The sequence below is a fragment of the Hyperolius riggenbachi genome, chromosome 1 (assembly GCF_040937935.1).
Source record: "Hyperolius riggenbachi isolate aHypRig1 chromosome 1, aHypRig1.pri, whole genome shotgun sequence".
NCBI lineage: Eukaryota > Metazoa > Chordata > Amphibia > Anura > Hyperoliidae > Hyperolius > Hyperolius riggenbachi.
This window is the reverse complement of record NC_090646.1, coordinates 659,938,645-659,959,327: the sequence shown is the minus strand read 5'-3', so window position 1 is coordinate 659,959,327 and position 20,683 is coordinate 659,938,645. Positions and strand designations below refer to the sequence as shown.

Here is a 20,683-nt window from a genome sequence, read left to right as displayed (position 1 = left end):
CTGTATATACTGCACTCTGTATAGGGGTGAAGAATATGATGGTGCCTTAATAATCTGCAATAATCTACATGTGACACTTTGGTCCGACGGTTGGTAACCACCAAGGCCAGAAATCCATAGCTCCCAAGTCCCTCTTTGGCAACCCAATCGGAGCAGTGCTTTTCAGCGCTGCTAGCTTTGGGCGCAGCCAGCGCCGCCATAGACTGTAATGGGAATCAGTCTATAGCGGCGCTCAGTGAGGAAGGTCGGCTCCGTCAGAAGACGGAGCCGAAGTTGTTTAAAAAACACAATAATTCGGCCTCCAGCAATCGCTGGAAGCCGAATTATTTCATTCCCCCACTATCCATGTCGGCCTGGAGGGGGAATAGTAATTAAAACGCCCCGGACTTGTGCAGAAGCAGGACCAGCCATTTAACAGCTGGATCCTGCGCCCAAGTCTACCAGCGCCGTATTCAAATGTACGCAACCCAATCCCCCTGTCCCTCTTTTTCCCTCATTTGTTGCTCTTTCAGAACTCCTGTACAGATCTATGTAAATATGTGTATTTTATCGAATGAAAAATATGTTTAATTGACTCTAAACCTTATCCCCATCCACTTAACAACCGCCTAACGCCGATAGGCGTCGGCAGGTCAAAGTGGTGTTTCCATGGGAGCGGCCGTTCCATGTCAGTCCACAGAGGGTGTCTCAGTGAACAGTCTGTGAGCCGCCGATCGCGGCTCGCAGGCTAAATGTAAACGCGCGGGGAAGACATCAATACGGCGCTGCTGCGCAGCAGCACCGTAAAGGAGATCGGCGATCCCCGGCCTCTGATTGGCCGGGGATCGCCGGCATCTGATAGGCTGAAGCATATCCTAAGTGGCGCAGGACGGATTTCCGTCCTGCGCAGCCCATAGAGAGGAGCAGACGGAGGGAAGGAGAGGGAGGTAGGAAAATCGCTGCGGAGGGGGGCTTTGAGGAGCCCCCCGCAAGGCCACACGGAGCGGTGGCAATCAGACCCCCCAAGCAGGACATCCCCCTAGTGTGGAAAAAAGGGGGGGAAGTCTGATCGCCCTGCCTTTTACCCGATCGGTGCTGTGGGCTGGAGAGCCCGCGCAGCACCGATCATTCAAAAATCCCGTGGCTAAATCTCGCTTCAGGTCTTATATATAGCAGGGGCACGTGTGCCCCTGCTAAAACGCCGCTATCCCGCGGCTTAACGGGGGTCCCTTCACCCCCAACCCACCCCCCGCAAATGTTGGTCGGAAAATGGTCGCTGGAGATATCCTTCCTGGAGGCAAGGGCTAACGGCTGCAGCCCTGCCTCCCAGCGCGTCTATCAGACGCGCATCGCCGCCTCTCCCCCGCCCCTCTCAGTGAAGGAAGACTGAGAGGGGCGGGGGAGAGGCGGAGATACGCGTCTGACAGACGCGCATGGGGCAGGGCTGCGGCGGTTAGCCCTGCCCCAACCAGGAAGCGCTCCCCCGCTGCACGGAGGTGGTTTGGGGGGACAGGGACCCCCGTTAAGCCGCGCTATAGCGGCGTTTTAGCAGGAGCACGCATGCCCCTGCTAGCTATGAGGTCTGAAGCGAGATCTATTCTCGCTTCAGACTCTCTTTAAGAGGTTTTTAACATCCGAGCTGAAAAGAAACTGATAAGAAAAACAATTATATCCATCCTCCTCCTAAAAATGACTTTTTTTTAAGATATACCATAGTTTTATTTTATATTTAAATCTATTTTTTTAAGTTTTTACTGTTTCATTGTCTGTGATCAATGACACTTTCATTGACGTAAGCTAGAGCTCAAATCTATGAATTATTGACCCTTATCATCTCTTTCCTGCTCTCAGAAGCTATTTACTGGTAGGAAAGTATTTTATGGCTGTAATTACTAATCAGCGAAGGTTATGCTATAGTCTGAGCCAGTCCCGACCCAGACCAAAACTGTCTCTTGCATACCTGATTTTTAACTCTTTCAGGCAGAGAAAGAACAAAAGGAACACAGCATAGTTATTTGTGTGCTTGGCACTATACATACACTTGTCTCTCTCATCATGTCAAATGTCACCTCGGGTTGTCCTTTAACCTCCTTGGCGGTAACGTTCGGGGTAAGCCGCGCAGGAGGTTTTCTCCGGCCCTGCTGGGCCGATTTGTTTAATTTTTTTTTTTTTTTGCTGCACGCAGCTAGCACTTTGCTAGCTGCGTCAGCACACCGATCGCCGCCGCCCCGCGCTTCATCACCGCAATCCGTCGCGCCGCACGCCCCCCCCCCAGACCCCTTGCGCTGCCTGGCCAATCAGTGCCAGGCAGCGCTGAGGGGTGGATCGGGACTCCCAATGACGTCCCGACGTCGGTGACGTCATCCCGCCCCGTCGCCATGGCGACGGGGGAAGCCCTCCAGGAAATCCCGTTCTTTGAATGGGATTTCCTGATCGGAGATCGCCGAAGGCAATCGAAGCGGGCGGGGGGATGCCGCTGAGTAGCGGCTATCATGTAGCGAGCCCTGGGCTCGCTACATGATATAAGATAAAAAAAAAAACTGCTGCGCTGCCTCCTGGCGGATTTTTTTATACCGCCAGGGGGGTTAAATTGATATAGTACTTATTTTCAAATGTTAATATGAAGGCTAATGGATCAGAAAAAAAAGGACCAGTGTGGTTTGAATTACAAAAAAACATATTTTTCTTAGGAAATTTTTATGGTATGCGTAACTAGGGGTGTGTTGGGGGCGTAATTAGGGGTGTGGCAGAGGAGTATGACTGCACCTGCACAGAAATCCAAAGCGGCTTGTCCACGAGTGGCTCCGTGCTACTCGTGCAGAAAGGGAAGTGCGGCTGCGCGAGAGGGTCTCAGCCTGCAGTGGTGGGCTCAAACAGGACGTAAGAAGCCTCTGGTAGATTCAGAGAAAGCTCTGGAGGATTTCCTCTTCATGGGTAAGTTACTTTTTTGGTTTCTGCATCCTGGGTAACGAGAAAACGTTCCCCTGGGGGGTACTCACCTCGAGTGGGGGAAGCCTCCGGATCCAATCACGGCTTCCCCTGTGTACCATGGCGGCGGCAAAAAAGCACCCGGAACGGCGGGGATGTAAATATTTACCTTCCCTGCTCCAGCGCAGGCGCAGTATCGGCTCTCCGCTCGGAGATAGGCGGAAATAGCTGATCTACAAGTCTCCTGCGTCTGCGCAGTACAGTGGATCCGACAGATCCGCTGTGCTGAGAGCCGCAACAGCGCCCCCGCTCTAGCCAGAGACGGTAAATATATCAAGCCATGTCAGGCTTGTCGAGCCAGGATTGCCGGAGACTTCGGGGGAACCAGCACTGGATTGCCTGCAGCTACAGGGGAGGCAGAAGCCTCATTGGGACCCTGAGGCTTCCCCCTCCCAAGGTGAGTACCCCCCGGGGGAACTTTTTTTTAGTTACAGAGTCTCTTTAAAGGGCTTCTGAGGCGAGGACATCAATCTACGTTTACTCACCTGGGCCTTCTTCCAGCCCCTAGCAGCCGATTCAGTCCCTCGCCACAGACCTGGGCCTCCTTGGTGTCCCGCTGGCCGCCCATAATGATCAGTAACCCACTGGCGGGACGTCTCTTCTGCGTGGGCAGACATGAACGCATGGGCAGGCGCAGAAGAGATGACCCATCGCCGATCATTACGGGCGGCCAGCGGGACACCGAGGAGACCCAGGTCTGCGGCGAGGGACTGAAGCGGCTGGTAGGGCCTGGAAGAAGCCCCAGGTGAGTAAACGTAGATTGTTGTCCTCGCCTCGGAAGTTCTTTAGAGAACCTGAGGCAGAATATTGAAATCCTAATAGGATCCAGGGGCATGTCATGTGCACAATGACATGCCTCTGTGTCATTCTATTGCCGCTGCCAGTCCCCCCGTGCTCTGCTGTCCCCCCTGAAAATATCGCCAGGCTAGTCACAATCTGCTTGTCGCTAACCTGCTTTGTTTATCAGGTGACAATAGCCGAGCCCAATCAGGTCCACTCTACTGCCTGCGCAGAATCATGGTAGGTAAATATTGCAGGCTGGCAGCTGTGTTTTCGGGGGAGACAGTGCTGGGTTCCCGAGGCTTAGGAGGATCTGGAAAGCCTCAATAGAATCCAGAGGCTTCCCCCTCCTGAGGCAATTACTCACCATGGCCTAGTGCACCACTAAGCAAGGGGCGGGCAGCAGACTGGCACTGCCAAACATGTTAACTGCAGACCTGGTCCATGGTCACCCTGCAGTGGTGTGCAGCACAGGCAGAGCGGGGACAAGGTCTTTCAGCACCCAAGGCTGAGACATCAAAGTGCGCCCCTCCATCCCTCACACCCCTGCTGTCACACACTGATTGAAATTAGACTAAGAGGCTCCCCAGGGCCCCCAACACCTTAATCTCTAGTTCTGGCATGAAGTCAGTGCTATGTATCCACTTTTCTTATTTCTCTCTGCTTCAAACACAGTAGGGGAATGATAGCTGAGTGAGTAGTGCGTCCCCTCCTACACTGCGCCCTGAGGCTGGAGCCTCTTTCGCCTCTGCCTCAGCCCGGCCCTGAGCACAGGATGAGGCGAGCACAGCACAGGAGTGGGGGAGCACAAGACCAGGGGAGCACATCATAGGGGTGACAGTGGGCCTTGAGTGATAAAATGTAGAAATCCATCCCTGCAGGAAACTGGTATTGTTTAAAAGGAAATAAATATGGTTTCCTTTAGTGACAGAAATGAAAATGATGATCCCTGTGTTGTGTACTTTGCAGGGAAATATAGAAGGTGTCAGCACTGAGGGGAGTGAGGAGACAGTCAGTCACAGGATAGGAGGAGGAGAATGAATGATGACAGACAAGAATGGGCGGAGCTGCACCCAGAATAGAGCTGGGTGCACGTGGTTCTATCAATTGGTGACGTCACGCCCGCTCTGACAGCTGTGCGGCCTCTCTTTGCTCTCCTGCTCGCGTGTGAATAAAGCTTGTTGTGAAAGAAGCGCTGTAGGGCGGCGCTTGTCGGTAGGCGGGAGTGACCTTCCTTCAGGAGCGCCTCGCCGGTCCGCCATCTTCTCAGTGTGCAGACAGGCGGACACGGGACAGCCGCTCAGCACCGCTCTCCTTCTCCAGCCCCGGAACCATGCTGTCAGTCCGAATCGCCGCCTCCCTGGCCCGCTGTCTGCCGCGGCAGGCCGGTCTGGTATGTCCGGGGATGTGGAGGGAGGGGGTGGGGTGTATTCCTCCTCTCATGCGTGCTGCGGCCTGCCTGTCACCCTGCGCCCCTCTCCTGCCTGCCTGGGCGGCCTGTGCGGAGACACGGGGGTGCGGGGAGGCCTCCTCTGTCCTGTGAAGGTCACTGAGAGGGGGTGAGGCTGCTGCTGTGTCCCCTGCCCGCTGACCTTCCCTGCAGGGTGACACGTCCTGCAATACTGATGTATTATACTCATCACCTGCCCTGCATTACAGGCAGTGCTTCTGATGGAAGCCTGAGCTTAACAAGCACCCCCTTATATTACCTTGCAACTATCCCATGCTGCATGTACTTTATATGCATTAACAGTGCAACTGTAGGAGCTCTACCTTACCATGAGCTTGCTGGCTACTCTGTAACAGAGCTAATGATTTCCAAGCATTCCCTGAATCATCTATACTGCATATTCAGATTTTTAGCAACCCATGCCTGATCACTTCCTAAATCACAAAATGTTATGTCCTTATATTTAAAAGTCCAAGTACTCCCTGGAGTAGGTGTACCACATGTTCAGGACCTGGGGGCTGTAATAAAATACTAATTCTTACTGGAGCTCTTACATTTACATTATGCGTAGTTTGGGGCAGTTCCTAGATGTTATGTTGTACTTGCATGCTGGAAGGCCTCAGGGCAACTCCTAATTGTGAAATAAGTTAGTAATTGTTTTCAGAACCCCTTTACTTAAATGCTGCAGAATTTGACCCAGGTTCTTGAAATTTTCATCTTTTAGTATTATGAAGTAATTACTTGCATTACTGTCCTTGTTGCACATCTTGGGGGTGGGAAGGGGCAGTTCCTTTTAAATATATTCAACTAACTTATTAGCAACTTCTCTGTCCTTGCTTTATTTTCAATACTAGGTCATGGTTAGCCGTTACCAGGACATTTGCCCTTTTCTATAATTCTGCATGTCCTGAAGACACTTCTTTTAGATACTCTTGTGATTATTTCTGAGACTACACTTTCTACAGACACTGTGACCTTCTCTACATTGTATTTCCTGGGAGTAGTTTACCTGATACACTTGGTTTATATATTAAGCTAAAGTTTAGTTGTCCACAGGACAGATTGCCCTTGTCTGCATGGGGAATGGGTTGAGGTCATCTCTATAGATTCCTACTTTTTTTTTTCTGCTAGTTGTTGCACAGAAAGTTCACATGGCATCTGTCCTTCCGTGTACAAGATATGTCCTGAGGTCACTTCCTCCCTCTTCTCTATAGGAATAGAGACCTTGTCAGGACATTGGGGCAGATTTATCTAAAACTCTGCAAGGAAAGTTCGAACAAAACTTTAAAAGTTGTGACCTTGGAACAGTTATTCACAGCAGACAATCAAAATGATTTAGATGGGTGTTCCAGTTTTTAGACACTGTTTTTGAGAAGTCTGCTCCTGTGGTCTTCCCTGCATGAAGGTAGACTATGGGTAGTTCCTCCTTTATTGAAATAGAAATATATGGTACACTCAAAACAGAATAAACTTTGACACCATTTCTTGCGTTTTTCCTTGTCCTTGTTCTGATTTATCATTATGCCAGAACTCCCTGCTCATCCTGTGAGATAGATTTGCTTCTATGGTGGAAGCTACTCAGTAAACCAGTTGTAATCCAACAAATATTTACACTTTTATCCCAGGACATTAGCACTGCTACACCTGAGCAAAGCAGTACAAAGAATAGCTACTGAATCTCATTGTGGTAGTGATTTAGCATTAGTTCTTCCCAATATTTCAGTGCCAGGGATGACTTAATTTGGCCTCAGATCATTTTTATATGGCTTCACAGCAGTTGGAGTTCACTTGGGCTAAACATGGCTAGAATTGATTACCTGACAGCTTATTAATCAGTTTGACAGATGTCAGTACATTTTCTGCAAGTTTTCACAAGGCAAACTGTTTTGTTCAACCTGTGGGTGCTCAGACTTGGTCAAGAAGAGAAATAACTGCCTGAAGCAGGGCTGTGGAGTTGGTACAAAAATCTTTTGACTCAGTTTATGAAACCACCGACTCCAGGGTACCCAAAAATGGCTCCGACTCCTTAGTCTAATACTTACCAGTGCTGTGGATTTTGTACAAAAATCATCCGATGCCTCAGTTCATAAAATCTCCGACTCCAGGTACCCAAAATTGCTCCGACTCCTCAGCCCTGGCCTGAAGTTCACATCCTAATTTCTATATATAGATAGTACAAAATCTGTCACTAGTCTAAGGGATCTACGTCTGCTTCCTGGATGTGACCACTGGGTTGTTAGACATAGTGGACACAGCTACTAACAAAATAGTTCTAGTAAAATTATGTGAGTGGCGCGGCAGTAGCCAAAAGGCCATCTTCGAGTGCCCTGGTGTGCAACTTTAGCGCCTAGTCCCCCCCCAATATCCCCTTTCTCTACAAACTAGTAGATACCACTAGATTGCCGCGCACAGAAAGTAGCTGTTGGTCAATGAAGTTTCCCACTGGGTCCCCTCAACCAGCACCCATAATCCTACTGCCCTCCTTACTTATTCTAGTGCCTGAGCTCTGCCAGTTCCTATTTAGTATTTATATGGCGCTGACCTCTTCTGCAGTGGTTTCACAAACTACATTCTTAAAGAAAATCTAACGAAAAACGTCCCCTAGGGGGTACTCACCTCGGGTGGGGGAAGCCTCCGGATCCTATTGAGGCTTCCCCTGTCCTCCTCGGTCCCACGGTGGCGGTGACAATCCTCCCGGAGCGGCGGCAATGTAAACTTACCTTTCGTGGCTCCAGCGCAGGCGCAGTATCCGCTCTTCCCACGGAGATAGGCGGAAATAGCAGATCTCCGTCGGGCCGCTCTACTGCGCATGTGCAAGTCTCCTGCGCAGTAGAGCGGACCTGACGGAGCTGGGCTGTTTCCGCCTATCTGCGTCAGAAGAGCCAAAACGGCGCCCCCCGCTGGAGCCTGGAAAGGTAAATATTGAACAGGCTGTTGGATTTGTCGGGCCGGCTTTGAAGGGCTGTGGCGAGACCCCCGTGGGACAGAGGACGACTGGGGAAGCCTCATTAGGGTCCTGAGGCTTCCCCCTCCCGAGGTGAGTACCCCCAGGGGATGTTTTTCTCATTACAGTGTCTCTTTAAGGTGGCCACTAGAGCGATCAGATAATTCTGATCGGAAGAAAAATCTTTCACTAAACCATCAACGAACCAATCTTTGCTTCCTATCAATCACAATCAACAAGAAAAACCAACTTTTTCGGACAAGTATTTTACTAATTGTTCGTAATTGATTGGCACAAGTCTGAGTCATCAACAGACATTTACAACTAATCTGATCAGAATTTCTGTTCGCTCAATTTTTCACTAGGAGTTGGACCGTTAGTGGCCACCTTTAGAGATCTCTGTAGAATAATCCCATATCGGGACACTTGCTGTGCCCTTCCTGCTTCACACATGGCTGCGCGGAGGTGGGTAGTTCCTCCTGATTCTAGTATTAGATATTGAGTATTTTTAGGCTATCCCAGATTACCTGCATGTTCTGCTCTAAAGAATATTTTATTCTATTTAAGTGGACCTGAACTCTTCCACCAAACAGAAGGAAAACCGAGAAATGCACCCTGGATGTTTTTACAGTTTAGCCTGTCTCTTGCTCCTCATCTGTTTGATCACAAGATAAGCAACAGCATAATAACGTTTATAGAAAAACATTTTAGTTACAGTGGATACAAATCCTGCAATAAATCTGCAGTGTTTCTACTTCCCGCCTTCATGGTAGCAGACATTAACATCCTGTGCTTTCCCCAGCTGATACAGGGGAGAGATCAAACCTCAAGGTCTCTCCCCTGTATCAGCTGACTGCCATGGCAGATAAGCTCATTTGAAAGTGCAGGCTGTTAACAACAATGTCTGCTTCCATGAAGGCAGTAAGTAGAAACACTGCACATTTATTGCAGGATTTGTATCAACTAAAATGTTCTTCTTTAAAGGATACCCGAAGTGACATGAGACATAGGTATGTACAGTGCCTAGCACACAAATAACTATGCAGTGTTCCTTTTTTTCTTTCTTTGCCTGAAAGAGTTAAATATCAGGTATGTAAGTGGCTGACTCAGACAGGAAGTGACTACAGTGTGAGCCTCACTGATCTGAAATTCCAACTATAAAACACTTTCCTAGCCGAAAATTGCTTCTGAGAGCAAGAAAGAGATAAAAAGGGAAATTATCAGTGAGGGTCAAACTGTAGTCACTTCCTGTCTGAGTCAGCCACTTGCATAACTGACATTTAACTCTTTCAGGCAGAGAAAGAAAAAAGGAACACAGCATAGTTATTTGTGTGCTAGGCGCTGTACATACCTATGTCTATCTCATCATGTCACTTCGGGGATCCTTTAAAGATTATGCGGTTGCCTATCTTTTAGAGCAGAGGATGTTCTGAGTTCAGGTCCATTTGAATGACCCCAGAACTCTGCCCTTCTTGCATGCTATCAGGACACTTCTATACTGGTGTGGGTCTTTCTCATATTGTATGCAGATAAGCATTATACAGTTTTCTGTGAGCAATGGGGATCCACGGCTTTTTAAGCACCTTCGACAATGGGGGAACTTTCATATTTTAAATATTTTGTATAGTAAACTCCATAGTGATCCAAGGACACCTTGCCCTTCTTTGCATGCTCTGAAGACTTTTCTGTTTATTTCCACAGTGGGGAAAACACCTTTTAAAAACTGCTTTATGCTGAAGCTTTTGTAGAATGATCATTTTTGTCAGGGCTGTGGAGTTGGAATTGGAGTTGGGAGTCGGGGCAATGTTGGGCACCCGGAGTTGGAGTCTGAGTCGTGGTTTCAGAAACTGAGTCGGAAGATTTTTGTACCGCCTCCACAGCCCTGATTTTTGTAGCAGGGGGATATTGGGATAGTGACACTTTACTAAGCATGTCATAATAGCATTACTGTTATGTCTGCAGGTTGGAACTTTGTGTTCAGTAACTGCAACTGTCACAGTGAAATAGACAAATGTGTCTCTGAATGGATCCTATTTTAACATGGGACTCAATGCAGTGTTCTCCCCAGAATTTTTTTCCAGCCGGGTGGCATAAAACAGTAGCCGGGTGGCATGAAAAAGTAGCCGGGTGGGGCGAGTTGAAAATGCAGGGCAACTGTGCTTACAGCATAGGAGGTGGTGGAGGTGAGCCGATGACAGCCGGGTGGTCACCAAATCTAGCCGGGTGGAGCACCCGGCTAAAAGAGCCTGGGGAGAACACTGCAATGGCATGTCTGTCAGTCTGTTGTGATCAGTTTTGTGAATCGGACAGATTTGGAATTTGAAACTAGGTTAAGGCTAGTGCTTGACACCATTTGGAAAATAGTGTTTCTTTTTGCCTGTACGTTCTGTAGCAGGTGTAATGTCATTAATCACATCTGAATTGAGGGATATGGAAGATGCCATATTTCCTTTTTAAACTAAACCTGTGGCGTAGCTGTTCTACTGATCCTAATACTTTTAGCTATAGACGCTGAAAAGCATGAAGATCAGATGTTAGAATGGCATGTTTCACGTGTGTGATCCAGACACTACTGCAGCCAAAGAGATCAACAGGAGGCCAGGCAACTGGTATTGTTTATAAGGAATTAAACTTGGCAGCCACCATATCCCTCTTAGTTTAGGTGTCTTTAAAGAGACTGTGTAACATCAAAAAGATCCCCTGGGGGGTACTCACCTCAGGTGGGGGAAGCCTCCGGATCCTAATGAGGCTTCCCACGCCGTCCTCTGTCCCACGGGGGTCTCGCTGTAGCCCTCTGAACAGCCGGCGACAGGCCCGACTGTAATTTCAATATTTACCTTTGCTGGCTCCAGCGGGGGCGCTGTGGCTGCTTTCCGCTCCGAACTACACGGAAATACCCGATCTCAGTCTGGTCCGCTCTACTGCGCAGGCGCCGGAAACTTGCGCCTGCGCAGTAGAGCAGACCCGACGGCGATCGGGTATTTCCGTGTAGTTCGGAGCTGACAGCCATCAGAGCGCCTGCGCAGGAGCCGGGAAGGTAAATATTACGTCACGGCTGTACGGAGGGCTGCAGCGAGACCCCGTGGGACAGAGGACGGCGTGGGAAGCCTCATTAGGATCCGGAGGCTTCCCCCACCCGAGGTGAGTACCCCCCAGGGGATCTTTTGATGTTACAGATCCTCTTTAATGGTGATCCCTGACTTCCAACAGGTCAGGGTCACTTTAGGTGTGCTTTGAGTTTTAATTTTAGATACTGCATTGCCTTTTGTATACTCTGCGTATTATTCAGTTGTATTTATACACCTGTTTATAAATCCTGGAGTAGGAATGTTTGTGCTTTATTCAACACAAAAACATGGCAGAGGGCAAAGCAACCTCCCCTTAGCTTATTAGCAAAAAAAAATCAGATTATGGTGCTGAATAAATTTGTAACAAAATCTTTGACCAACAACCACTGGTTAAAAACAATTAAAACAATGATGCATGGCTCCCAGGCTCCAGCTATCCCTAATACCAAATGTATGAATAAGCACTGCAAGTATAAAATATGCCCCCTATTGGACCAATTAAATATGGTGTCACGCCATAAACTTTGCAGACATGCAAACCAATGTGCATGTGTGCAAGCTTGTAAGCAATTGGTGTGGCACTGGTCCAGCAGACAAATTCATTAAATCAATTTGTTCGACCTGATCCCAAAATGATTCTCATTGACTCTGGTATTGCACCACAAGTATCGCAGAAAAACATCTATATGCATGTATGCTACATAAGGTACAGTGCAATATGGAGTCAATGAAACTGCGCTAATCAGTCATGGTATTTTGTGACCTTTGTCCCTTTTATCTCTACCTGTTGACTGTTTTATGCCTAAAGAACCTTTTAATTTACTAACAGGAACTTTATGTATGTTTCAGGTCTCCAAGAAAGCCCTTGGAGCAGCTTTTGTTGCCTCTAGGAATATCCATGCATCCGGGTCATGGCTTCAGAAGACTGGTAAGTGTTCCCCTGTTCTGTGCTTATCTGTGAAGGGACAGGTGGTATGTCCTCCGTGTCTCTTCCACGCATAGCAGCTCAGGGACCTCCTTACAGACATGCTTGCCAGTGACTTGTGCTCACATGCAGCCCAATGCTGCTTCAGGAGTAACCTGGGGACATATTGCATAATCCTGTCATAGTATTCCATACTACGTTACGTTGACAGTATTTTTTTTTTCCATTATGTAAAATACTGCAAAAGGTTGCTATCAAAATTAGCCAAAATATTATTATTCTGGATAGTGGGAGAGAATTAGAACTTGTCAGGGTTTTATTTCTTTGATCTCTGGAAAAGCAAAATGCACTTCCGCACACTCATGCAAATCCATTCACAAAGATCATGCAGCAATCAATGCTGTCCCTACAGCTAAATTAAAAGCTGGGATCTTCGTTACAAGAATAAAATCTCTTGCGTAGTCACATACACCGCGTAGAGGTAGCCCAGTGTCGTATGTGTCCTAACTCTGGCCCTGTAACATGCATAGCACAAACATGCACGCATTCAGCGCATCAAAACCTATCTAAGGAATAGGGGCACCTTACCGTCCTCCCTGGGACAGACAGTGCAGCTAACTAATCCTGCAAGGCAGCTGCTAGTACCTACGTATGTACTATGCGAGAACACCAGCAAGCTGTGTGTGCTAAGATCACGAATAGGGGAAGAGGGAGAGCACTAGATAAAATACAAATGCAATGAAAAAAAAAAAACACAAAATCCAGGCTCCTCACCTTGAGTCAGGACAATGTAATGGGGAGGTGCTAGAAGGGGTGTGGCAAGCAAAACCGCAAAGTCAAAATGAACTTCTGCAAAATGATCTCTCTGGTTCAGGCACCAAATCTTCCAAATGTGCACTTGAACCGTAACTTTTTAAATTTTCTTAGTGTACCAGAAATGGTACACTGGCTACTAGTTATACTTAACTGGGGCTTCCCCCAGCCCCATGAGCACCAGAGGCTTCCCTCGCCGTACTTCTCCCGTCTCCCCTTCTGGTGCTATGATTTCCAGTAATCTGGTCAGTCTTTGCCAGCCGTTGCCTTTTGCAACCCTGCCGTGATTCCGTCCTGTGGAGTGCCTTGCGCAATACTATTGGGCAGGCACAGAAAGCTCTAAGGGAGGGGAGCGCAACGAGGGGTACGTGAGCTGCCCCAAATGCACAGTATGCTGCGACTGCCCGGCTTACCTGGAGTTATAGCGGCAGCAATGGGGACCCGCAGATGGCAAGGGAAGCCCTGGTGCTCATGGGGATGGAGGAAGCTGCTGGTAAGTATAAATAAGGGCTTGGAAAGCATTTCTTGTTTGCTTCAAGATGTCCATGCAGGGGTTGAGTGCCTGGAACAGGAAGAAGTATCTGTCCAGGTCTAAGAATGGCATTGTGCCTCACTTGTAGTGAATGTTTCTGATTACTTCTATTACTTATTGTATTTATAAAGCACCAACATTTTCAGGACAGTTAATACATACACACAATGATACAAAGGATAACCGACGTAATGTAACAAGGCTATACAACATAGGACAAAGCTATACAAGGCAAACGGGATACAAAATACATGATCATGTGACTTGGGGCTGGTTAGGTAGGCTAAGTATTATAAGTACGAGGGTCTCATAGGAAAGGAGCACATGATCATGTAGAATACACTAGGAAGGGGGGGGGGGGGGGGGGGCTGCCAATGGCTTACTATCGGAGGGGAGATGGAAATACTAGGTAGGGCTGTAGAATAAGTATTCAGTATAGTTACTGTGTTGCAGGAGGTGGGTAGGCCACATTGAAGAGGTGGGTTTTGAGGGCCTGCTTAAGTATATGTTAAGAGGGGGCAAGTCTGAAGGACGGTGGCATTAAAGACTGACAGAAGCCAATCTCCCACAGGCACAGCCGAGGTATCTTCCATCCTGGAGGAGCGTATCCTTGGTGCAGACACCAGCGCCGACCTGGAAGAGACTGGCCGTGTGCTTTCCATTGGTGACGGTATTGCCCGTGTGTACGGTCTCAGAAATGTACAGGCTGAAGAGATGGTGGAATTTTCCTCAGGACTGAAGGTTTGTCTTAGTTTAGAGACATTCCTAATTTTTCTGAATGATTTATGGAGTTAAAAATGAATGTGCTCTGCTAAGTAAAGAGAGCCAATACACTACCTTAGAGGGTGGTGGTACACTGATATGCTGGAGCATGAAGTGTCCTAACATTCAGTAGCCCTGTGCATCTTCCTTATGGCTGTCTCTAACTGCCAAAGTTCAGGCAGACTCTACAGATCAACTTCCTTCCTGTAAAACCATGCCTCGTTTAAAGGGGCACTACAGCGAAAAAGTGTAAAATTTAAAATATGTGCAAACATATACAAATGAGTATATATTTTTTCCAGAGTAAAATGAGCCGTAAATTAATTTTCTCCTATAATGCTGTGACTTACAGTAGGTAGTAGAAATCTGACAGAAGTGACAGGTTTTGGACTAGTCCCTCTCTTCATAGGGAATTCTCAGCAAGGCTTTTTATTCTTTAAAAAGACATTCCTGAAAAAGGATTTAAACAATGATGCTGGCCAGCTTCCCTGCTCCCTACATAGTTTTTTGGCAGTTGGACAGAGCAACTGCCATTCACCAAGTGCTTTTGAAATTAAATATATCCCTGAGAATCCCCTATAAAGAGCTGGACTTGTCCAAAACCTGTCACTTCTGTCAGATTTTTACTACCTACTGTAAGAGACAGCAACATAGGAGAAAAGTAATTTATGGCTCATTTTACTCTGGAAAATATGTGCTACTTATTTGTATGTATGCACAGATTTAAAATTTTAGTTTTTCGCTGCAGTACCCCTTTAACTGTTTGGATCTGATTCCACATGTTGATACTGGTAGAGGGGTGACTTCTTACATGAGTGACCCTGCTTTGAAGTACCTGTAAGTCCCTCTAATCTTCAGATTTCTGAGTTGGGTCCTGGCTTCTCTACAGGACTGAAATGGCTGTTTCAATATTGCGCTACACCCAGTTCCTTCATGCCTTACAATTTGTAAGTGTGTGCAGATTGTTGGTATTTGTTAAACTACTTTTTCAAGGTAAAGTGATGGTCAGCACTGAGGTTGGCTCTAATTCTGTAAAATCTGCCTGCTGATATAGTGACGTACTAAAACTCCCCCTCCCCCACCAGGGCATGTCCTTGAATTTGGAGCCAGACAACGTTGGTGTTGTGGTGTTCGGTAACGACAAACTCATCAAGGAAGGAGACATTGTGAAGAGAACCGGTGCTATTGTGGATGTACCTGTTGGCGAGGAGCTGCTTGGACGTGTTGTGGATGCCCTGGGTAACGCCATTGATGGCAAGGTAAATTTTACTTAGCCTGTTTTGTAGATGTGCTGATGTTGTCTGGAGATAAATAGTACAGTGCTTTTCCCCCTTATAACCTGGTGTGAATCAGCCTGTAGGCGACAGGCACACTACAGTAAAATATCCCATCTTTCCCACGTGAAATGGTTTTGTGGTTATTGAAAAGTGCCTTTATCTTTTTTTCCTACAGGGTCCACTGGGAAACAAGCTGCGCAGGAGAGTGGGTCTGAAGGCCCCTGGAATCATCCCCCGTATATCTGTAAGAGAGCCCATGCAGACCGGAATCAAGGCTGTGGACAGTCTGGTGCCCATTGGCCGTGGCCAGCGTGAGCTGATCATTGGGGACAGACAGACTGGGTAAGAAAAAGGAAAATGTGGGAAGGGGATTGAAGCGGAGTCTCTGGTTACCCAAGGAAGGGCTTGCTTGGACTCTCTAAACATGCGTACCCGTACCCAATCTGAAAGGACCACTATTGCAAAAAATTGTAATTTAATTTGCACAGTTACGTTCAATTGAAAAACCTTAAACCCGATCCCCATTGGGGGCCCTTGATTACGGAGAGCGCTCTCCCACTTCGCTAAGACCGGACCACACTGCACCATGTATATACCACACCATGCACATCCTGTCAGTCTACAGCTTTCACAACCTGTGACCAACAACTTGAGTGCTTGCGTATTAGGATTGGTCGCTGTAATTAAGAGTGCAGTTCCATATGCCTCTTCACAAGTTCTTTGCTGGTTGAGTAACCACAAGAGTCCACCACCTAGGGCTTTGGAGTCTGAGCTGTTTTGGGTACCTTGAGTCATTGGTTTCCTAAACGGAGTTGGGTGATTTTTGTACAGACTCTACAGCCCTGCCACCGCCTATTTATGCAATGGGTTTGGTGGCAGGATTGTAGGATGTATCAGAGATGGCAGTGACCGAGGCCTATGCTCAGACATTAGGGAGCAAGGACTGATTAAAGCAGTATGATGCACTTGGAAAAGAATGGTGGGGATATGTTAGTAGTGTAAGACACCCTAGCTCAATTTCAGCAGCCACCCAACCCCGCCCCGTGTTTATTTCTTTTTTCTCCTCTGCATGGCTATTGCAGTTTTGGAACAGAAAATTCCTCTTCATAAGTCTCAGAAAACTGTCCCTTCTCCTGAGTCCTGTGCTTTCGCAGTTATAAAATTCTAGATCCAGTTTTTTTTTTTGTTTTTTTTGCCAGAATGTTTTTCTTTCCAGCCGAATGGCATGAAACAGTAGCCGGGTGGGGTGTGATGAGTATGCAGGGCATGTCCTTCTCTGCTTACAGCATAGGTGGAGGTGAGCCGATGACAGCTGGTTAAGCCAGGTGGGGCACTCTGCTAAAAGAGCCTGGCTAGAACGCTGGATCAATCACTTTTTTTTTTCTGTTAGGAAATGAAGTGATGGGAAATCTTTGGGGGACTGTACAGCAGTGAAATCTGCCTGTGGCTGTAATATTTACCTGTAATGAGAAAGTACTGTAGTGCTGTGCATCTCTCTGAAGTGATTTGTGAGAGTGATCTTCTCTTCCTCTGACCTGTGATCTCTATCTCAGGAAAACCTCCATTGCTATTGATACCATTATCAACCAGAAGAGGTTCAATGATGCAACAGACGAGAAGAAGAAGCTGTACTGTATCTATGTGGCCATCGGGCAGAAAAGATCCACTGTGGCCCAGCTGGTCAAGAGGCTGACTGACGCAGGTACAGTTCCCATTGTAAAGGAATTGATAACCTAGGAGCTCCTGTGGTTTGGAGCCTAAATTAATTGATCTTAAAGTCTGAAGCGAAAATGTTTTGCTATATTTACCTTTTTAATTCACTTCAGTACTCTCATTAGCGGTAAACTGCCGCAGAACTCCCAAATCCCGGGGGGGGGGAGGAATCTGGCCGGCCCTTCCTAGAAGAGGAAGAGCTACAGCTCATAGCTCTGCTTCTCAAGGCAGCACATGTTTGGGGGGGGTATGCAGCCCTCGTTTTTTGGTGGGCTGCCGCTGAGACTTCTGAAGCCAATTAAAAGGTAAATATAGCAAAAATGTTTTGCTTCAGTCTCTAAGGGCTAAAGCCTCTTCAGCTAAATGTCACATACTATATATTTGACACACATTGGATTTCTGTCTGGTCTTAAGTCCCCCTTCTTTAAATGAGCCCCCTAATCTCCATCTGCACTGTTGTCTCACTCAAACTATTATACAGAGGCTGCATTCCATTAGATGGTGCTACAGGCAGAGTCCAGCAATGGCATGTGCTACGCTTAGTAATAAGTGTGCAGTAGCAGATACAAGATTAAGTGGTTTCTGGTTTGTGTAAGGATGTGCTCCCACTTCAGCTGAGGATGTGCATTCTCTGCTCATCAGAAAAATTGAGTTCTCTCTCTCTCTCTCTCTCTCTCTCTCTCTCTCTCTCTCTCTCTCTAGTCTGAAACGGATCCATTGCTCTAAGGGCCTGTTTCCACTGCACGCAGATTGATAAGCTGGCCACACTATTTTGTGCAATCAGCGATAATCGCAGACAGTCAAAGGCATTCCCCATATAGCATATGGTGGTAACACATCTGCCCTGGTCTCCAGCCGGTTCATCGGAGTGGGTACTACATTGTCCACTCCCACTGACCACATGTGATCAGTCTACAGATGGGAGCTGAGCCTAAATATGTCCATTAATGATAAATAAAATGTATGAATGATTCTTTATTTCGATTAGAAAAAATAAAACTAAATGGCAGTTCCTATCAATGGATGAAAAAAAAATTTCTAGTTGATAGTAAATGGCCAGTTTATTGATCTGCCTGGCTAACTTGAATGATTGTATTTGATTTTTATCTTGATCATTTCCATTTGATGACTTCCAGTTGACTAAACTTATTGTACCATTTAATGGGCACCTTTTTAAAGTTCTCGTGTCTATGGCTGTGCACACTGGTTCTTTGCACTGCCTGTAGAATTGATGGAAAACTTGGACTCCTATGTAAACCTGTCAGAACTGCGAAAGGATGGCCAGACCAAAGAAACCTTAAAGGGACTCCGAGCGCCTCTCATGGGCATGCCTTTAAGCCTGACTACTTCCAACAAAGTTGTGCTATGACCCCTCTGGGGGAGCCTCTTGCAATGGCCATGTATGTCACTTCCTCTTCCTGCTTCATTCATTGATGCACTTCTCTAACTGAGAAGACAGGGGTGACCCAGAAGTTATAACATAGCCTAGATGGCAGCTGCGATTTTTAAATTGAATGAAAATTATTGTGTAGAGTGGCGATTCAGGCATCAAATGAAAGAGCACAAGCTACAGAAAGGTATGCAATCTTTAAATACTTTGCAGTACTGGTCGGAGTCTCAAAAGGCATGCCCATGAGGTGCTCGGAGTCCCTTTAAAACAATTGAAGCAAGAGGTGTATATGCAGGCTGCCATACTTATTTCCTTTCCAGCAATACTAGTTGTCTGGCTATCCTGCTGATAATTTGCCTCCCAATGCTTTTAGCCATAGATCCTGAACACTCATGCAGCATATCAGAGGTTTCTGACATTGGCCTCAATTCACTAAGCTTATCTCCTGTCTTTAATGACGTTTCTATAGTTCTCACCATGGTGATGAGGCATATAGTATTCAGGAAACATTTTAGGTCAGGCAAACCTAAAGTTAATTCTTCTGTCTTTAAGTTAACTCTTCAATCCTTAACCCTCTTATGTTAGGGTCAGAACCGACCCGTTTTCAGGTTTTGAATGTCTAAGTATCACATAAATTTGTTTATTGCATCAATATTTTTTTACTTTGTCAGGAACCTCTATTTAAACAATGTAATAGAAAAATAATCCTTTTCACTAAATTAGAAAATACTGTGGTGAAAATTATGACGTTTATGGTGTTAGGGTCAATTCTGACCCAGTTATGATATAGGATTATAGAATACTAATAAGTGCCAAAACAGAGATACTAGAGCAAAATCTGACAAGCTTGCTCCCATAAGGGATGTCTGGGAGAAATGGGTTCAGCTCCTTCCACTAATGTTTCACCCTGGGCCTTAGGTAACAGTAGATGAACTTTTGATCCCTTTCTGTGGAAATTGCCCCTTCCGGCAGTATATGCCCAGTAAGCCAGGCAAATACAGCATAAAAATCTGGGCAGCCTGTGATGCAAAAACAAGCTATGCATGGAACCTACAGGTTTACACCGGCAAACCTGAAAGTGGCATCCCTGAGAAAAAACAAGGACAACGTGTAATCCTTGATATGACTACTGGACTGCGGGGTCACAATATCACATGTGACAATTTTTTTTACCAGCTATGACCTTGGACAAGAACTTCTCAGAAGGAAACTTACCATGGTAGGCACAATAAAAAAAAAAATAAACCTGAGCTGCACACTGACATTTTGCAAGTGAAGGACAGAGCTCCACTTTCTTCAAAATTTGCTTTTACAGACACCACCACCGTTGTTTCATATTGTCCCAAAAAAAAAAAAAAATGTGATACTTATGTCCACTTTTCACAAAGATGCAGCTGTGTCATCAAGAAGTGACAAAAAAGCCCACAATTATCCTGGATTACAATAAAAACAAAGGGGGAGTGGACAACCTGGACAAGCTGACTGCTACCTATACTTGTCAGCGAATGACCAGGAGATGGCCGATGGTTGTGTTTTATAACATCCTAGATGTGTCTGCATACAATGCATTTGTGTTATGGACCCACATCCACCCAGGTTGGAACACAAAAAAGAATAACAAGCGGAGAATATTTCTCGAAGAGCTAGGAAGTTCCCTTGTCAAGGCACGCATTGAGCAAAGGAAACTGGTGTCTCTAGATCCAATCGCTGCAGCCATGATCAGACAGATGCAGAGTTCATCAAGCACTCCATCCACACCATCAACACAAAGAGAATCAGTGCCAGCATCCTCATCATCATCTAGCCTTGCCACAACATCAACCAGCACAGCCACAACTCCAGTGATGCCATCTGATTCTAAAAGAAAGAGGTGTCAGGTCTGCCCCAGCAATAAGGACAGAAAGACACACACATTATGCTTCCACTGTAAAAAATATATCTGCAAAGAACATGCTAAGTGTCAGCTTTTGCCACACATGCATCTAAAAACACCCACACAAACATGCAAGTTCTTGCACAAAGATGCTTTGAAACTAGTACTTGATTTCTATTGGTTTGCCTT

At 46.6% G+C, this 20,683-nt stretch overlaps 1 protein-coding gene across 1 annotated transcript in view; it reads left to right on the top strand.

The window, feature by feature from the left end:
* The first annotated feature begins 4,955 nt into the window (after positions 1-4,955).
* Positions 4,956-20,683, top strand: part of ATP5F1A (ATP synthase F1 subunit alpha) — a 29,954-nt gene continuing 14,226 nt past the window's right edge. The window contains exons 1-6 of the mRNA XM_068252191.1: positions 4,956-5,140; positions 12,059-12,137; positions 14,051-14,220; positions 15,327-15,500; positions 15,694-15,860; positions 17,072-17,220. Of these exons, the coding sequence (XP_068108292.1) occupies positions 5,081-5,140; positions 12,059-12,137; positions 14,051-14,220; positions 15,327-15,500; positions 15,694-15,860; positions 17,072-17,220 (799 nt within the window). The 5' untranslated portion in view covers positions 4,956-5,080. The remainder of the gene's footprint in view (positions 5,141-12,058; positions 12,138-14,050; positions 14,221-15,326; positions 15,501-15,693; positions 15,861-17,071; positions 17,221-20,683) is intronic.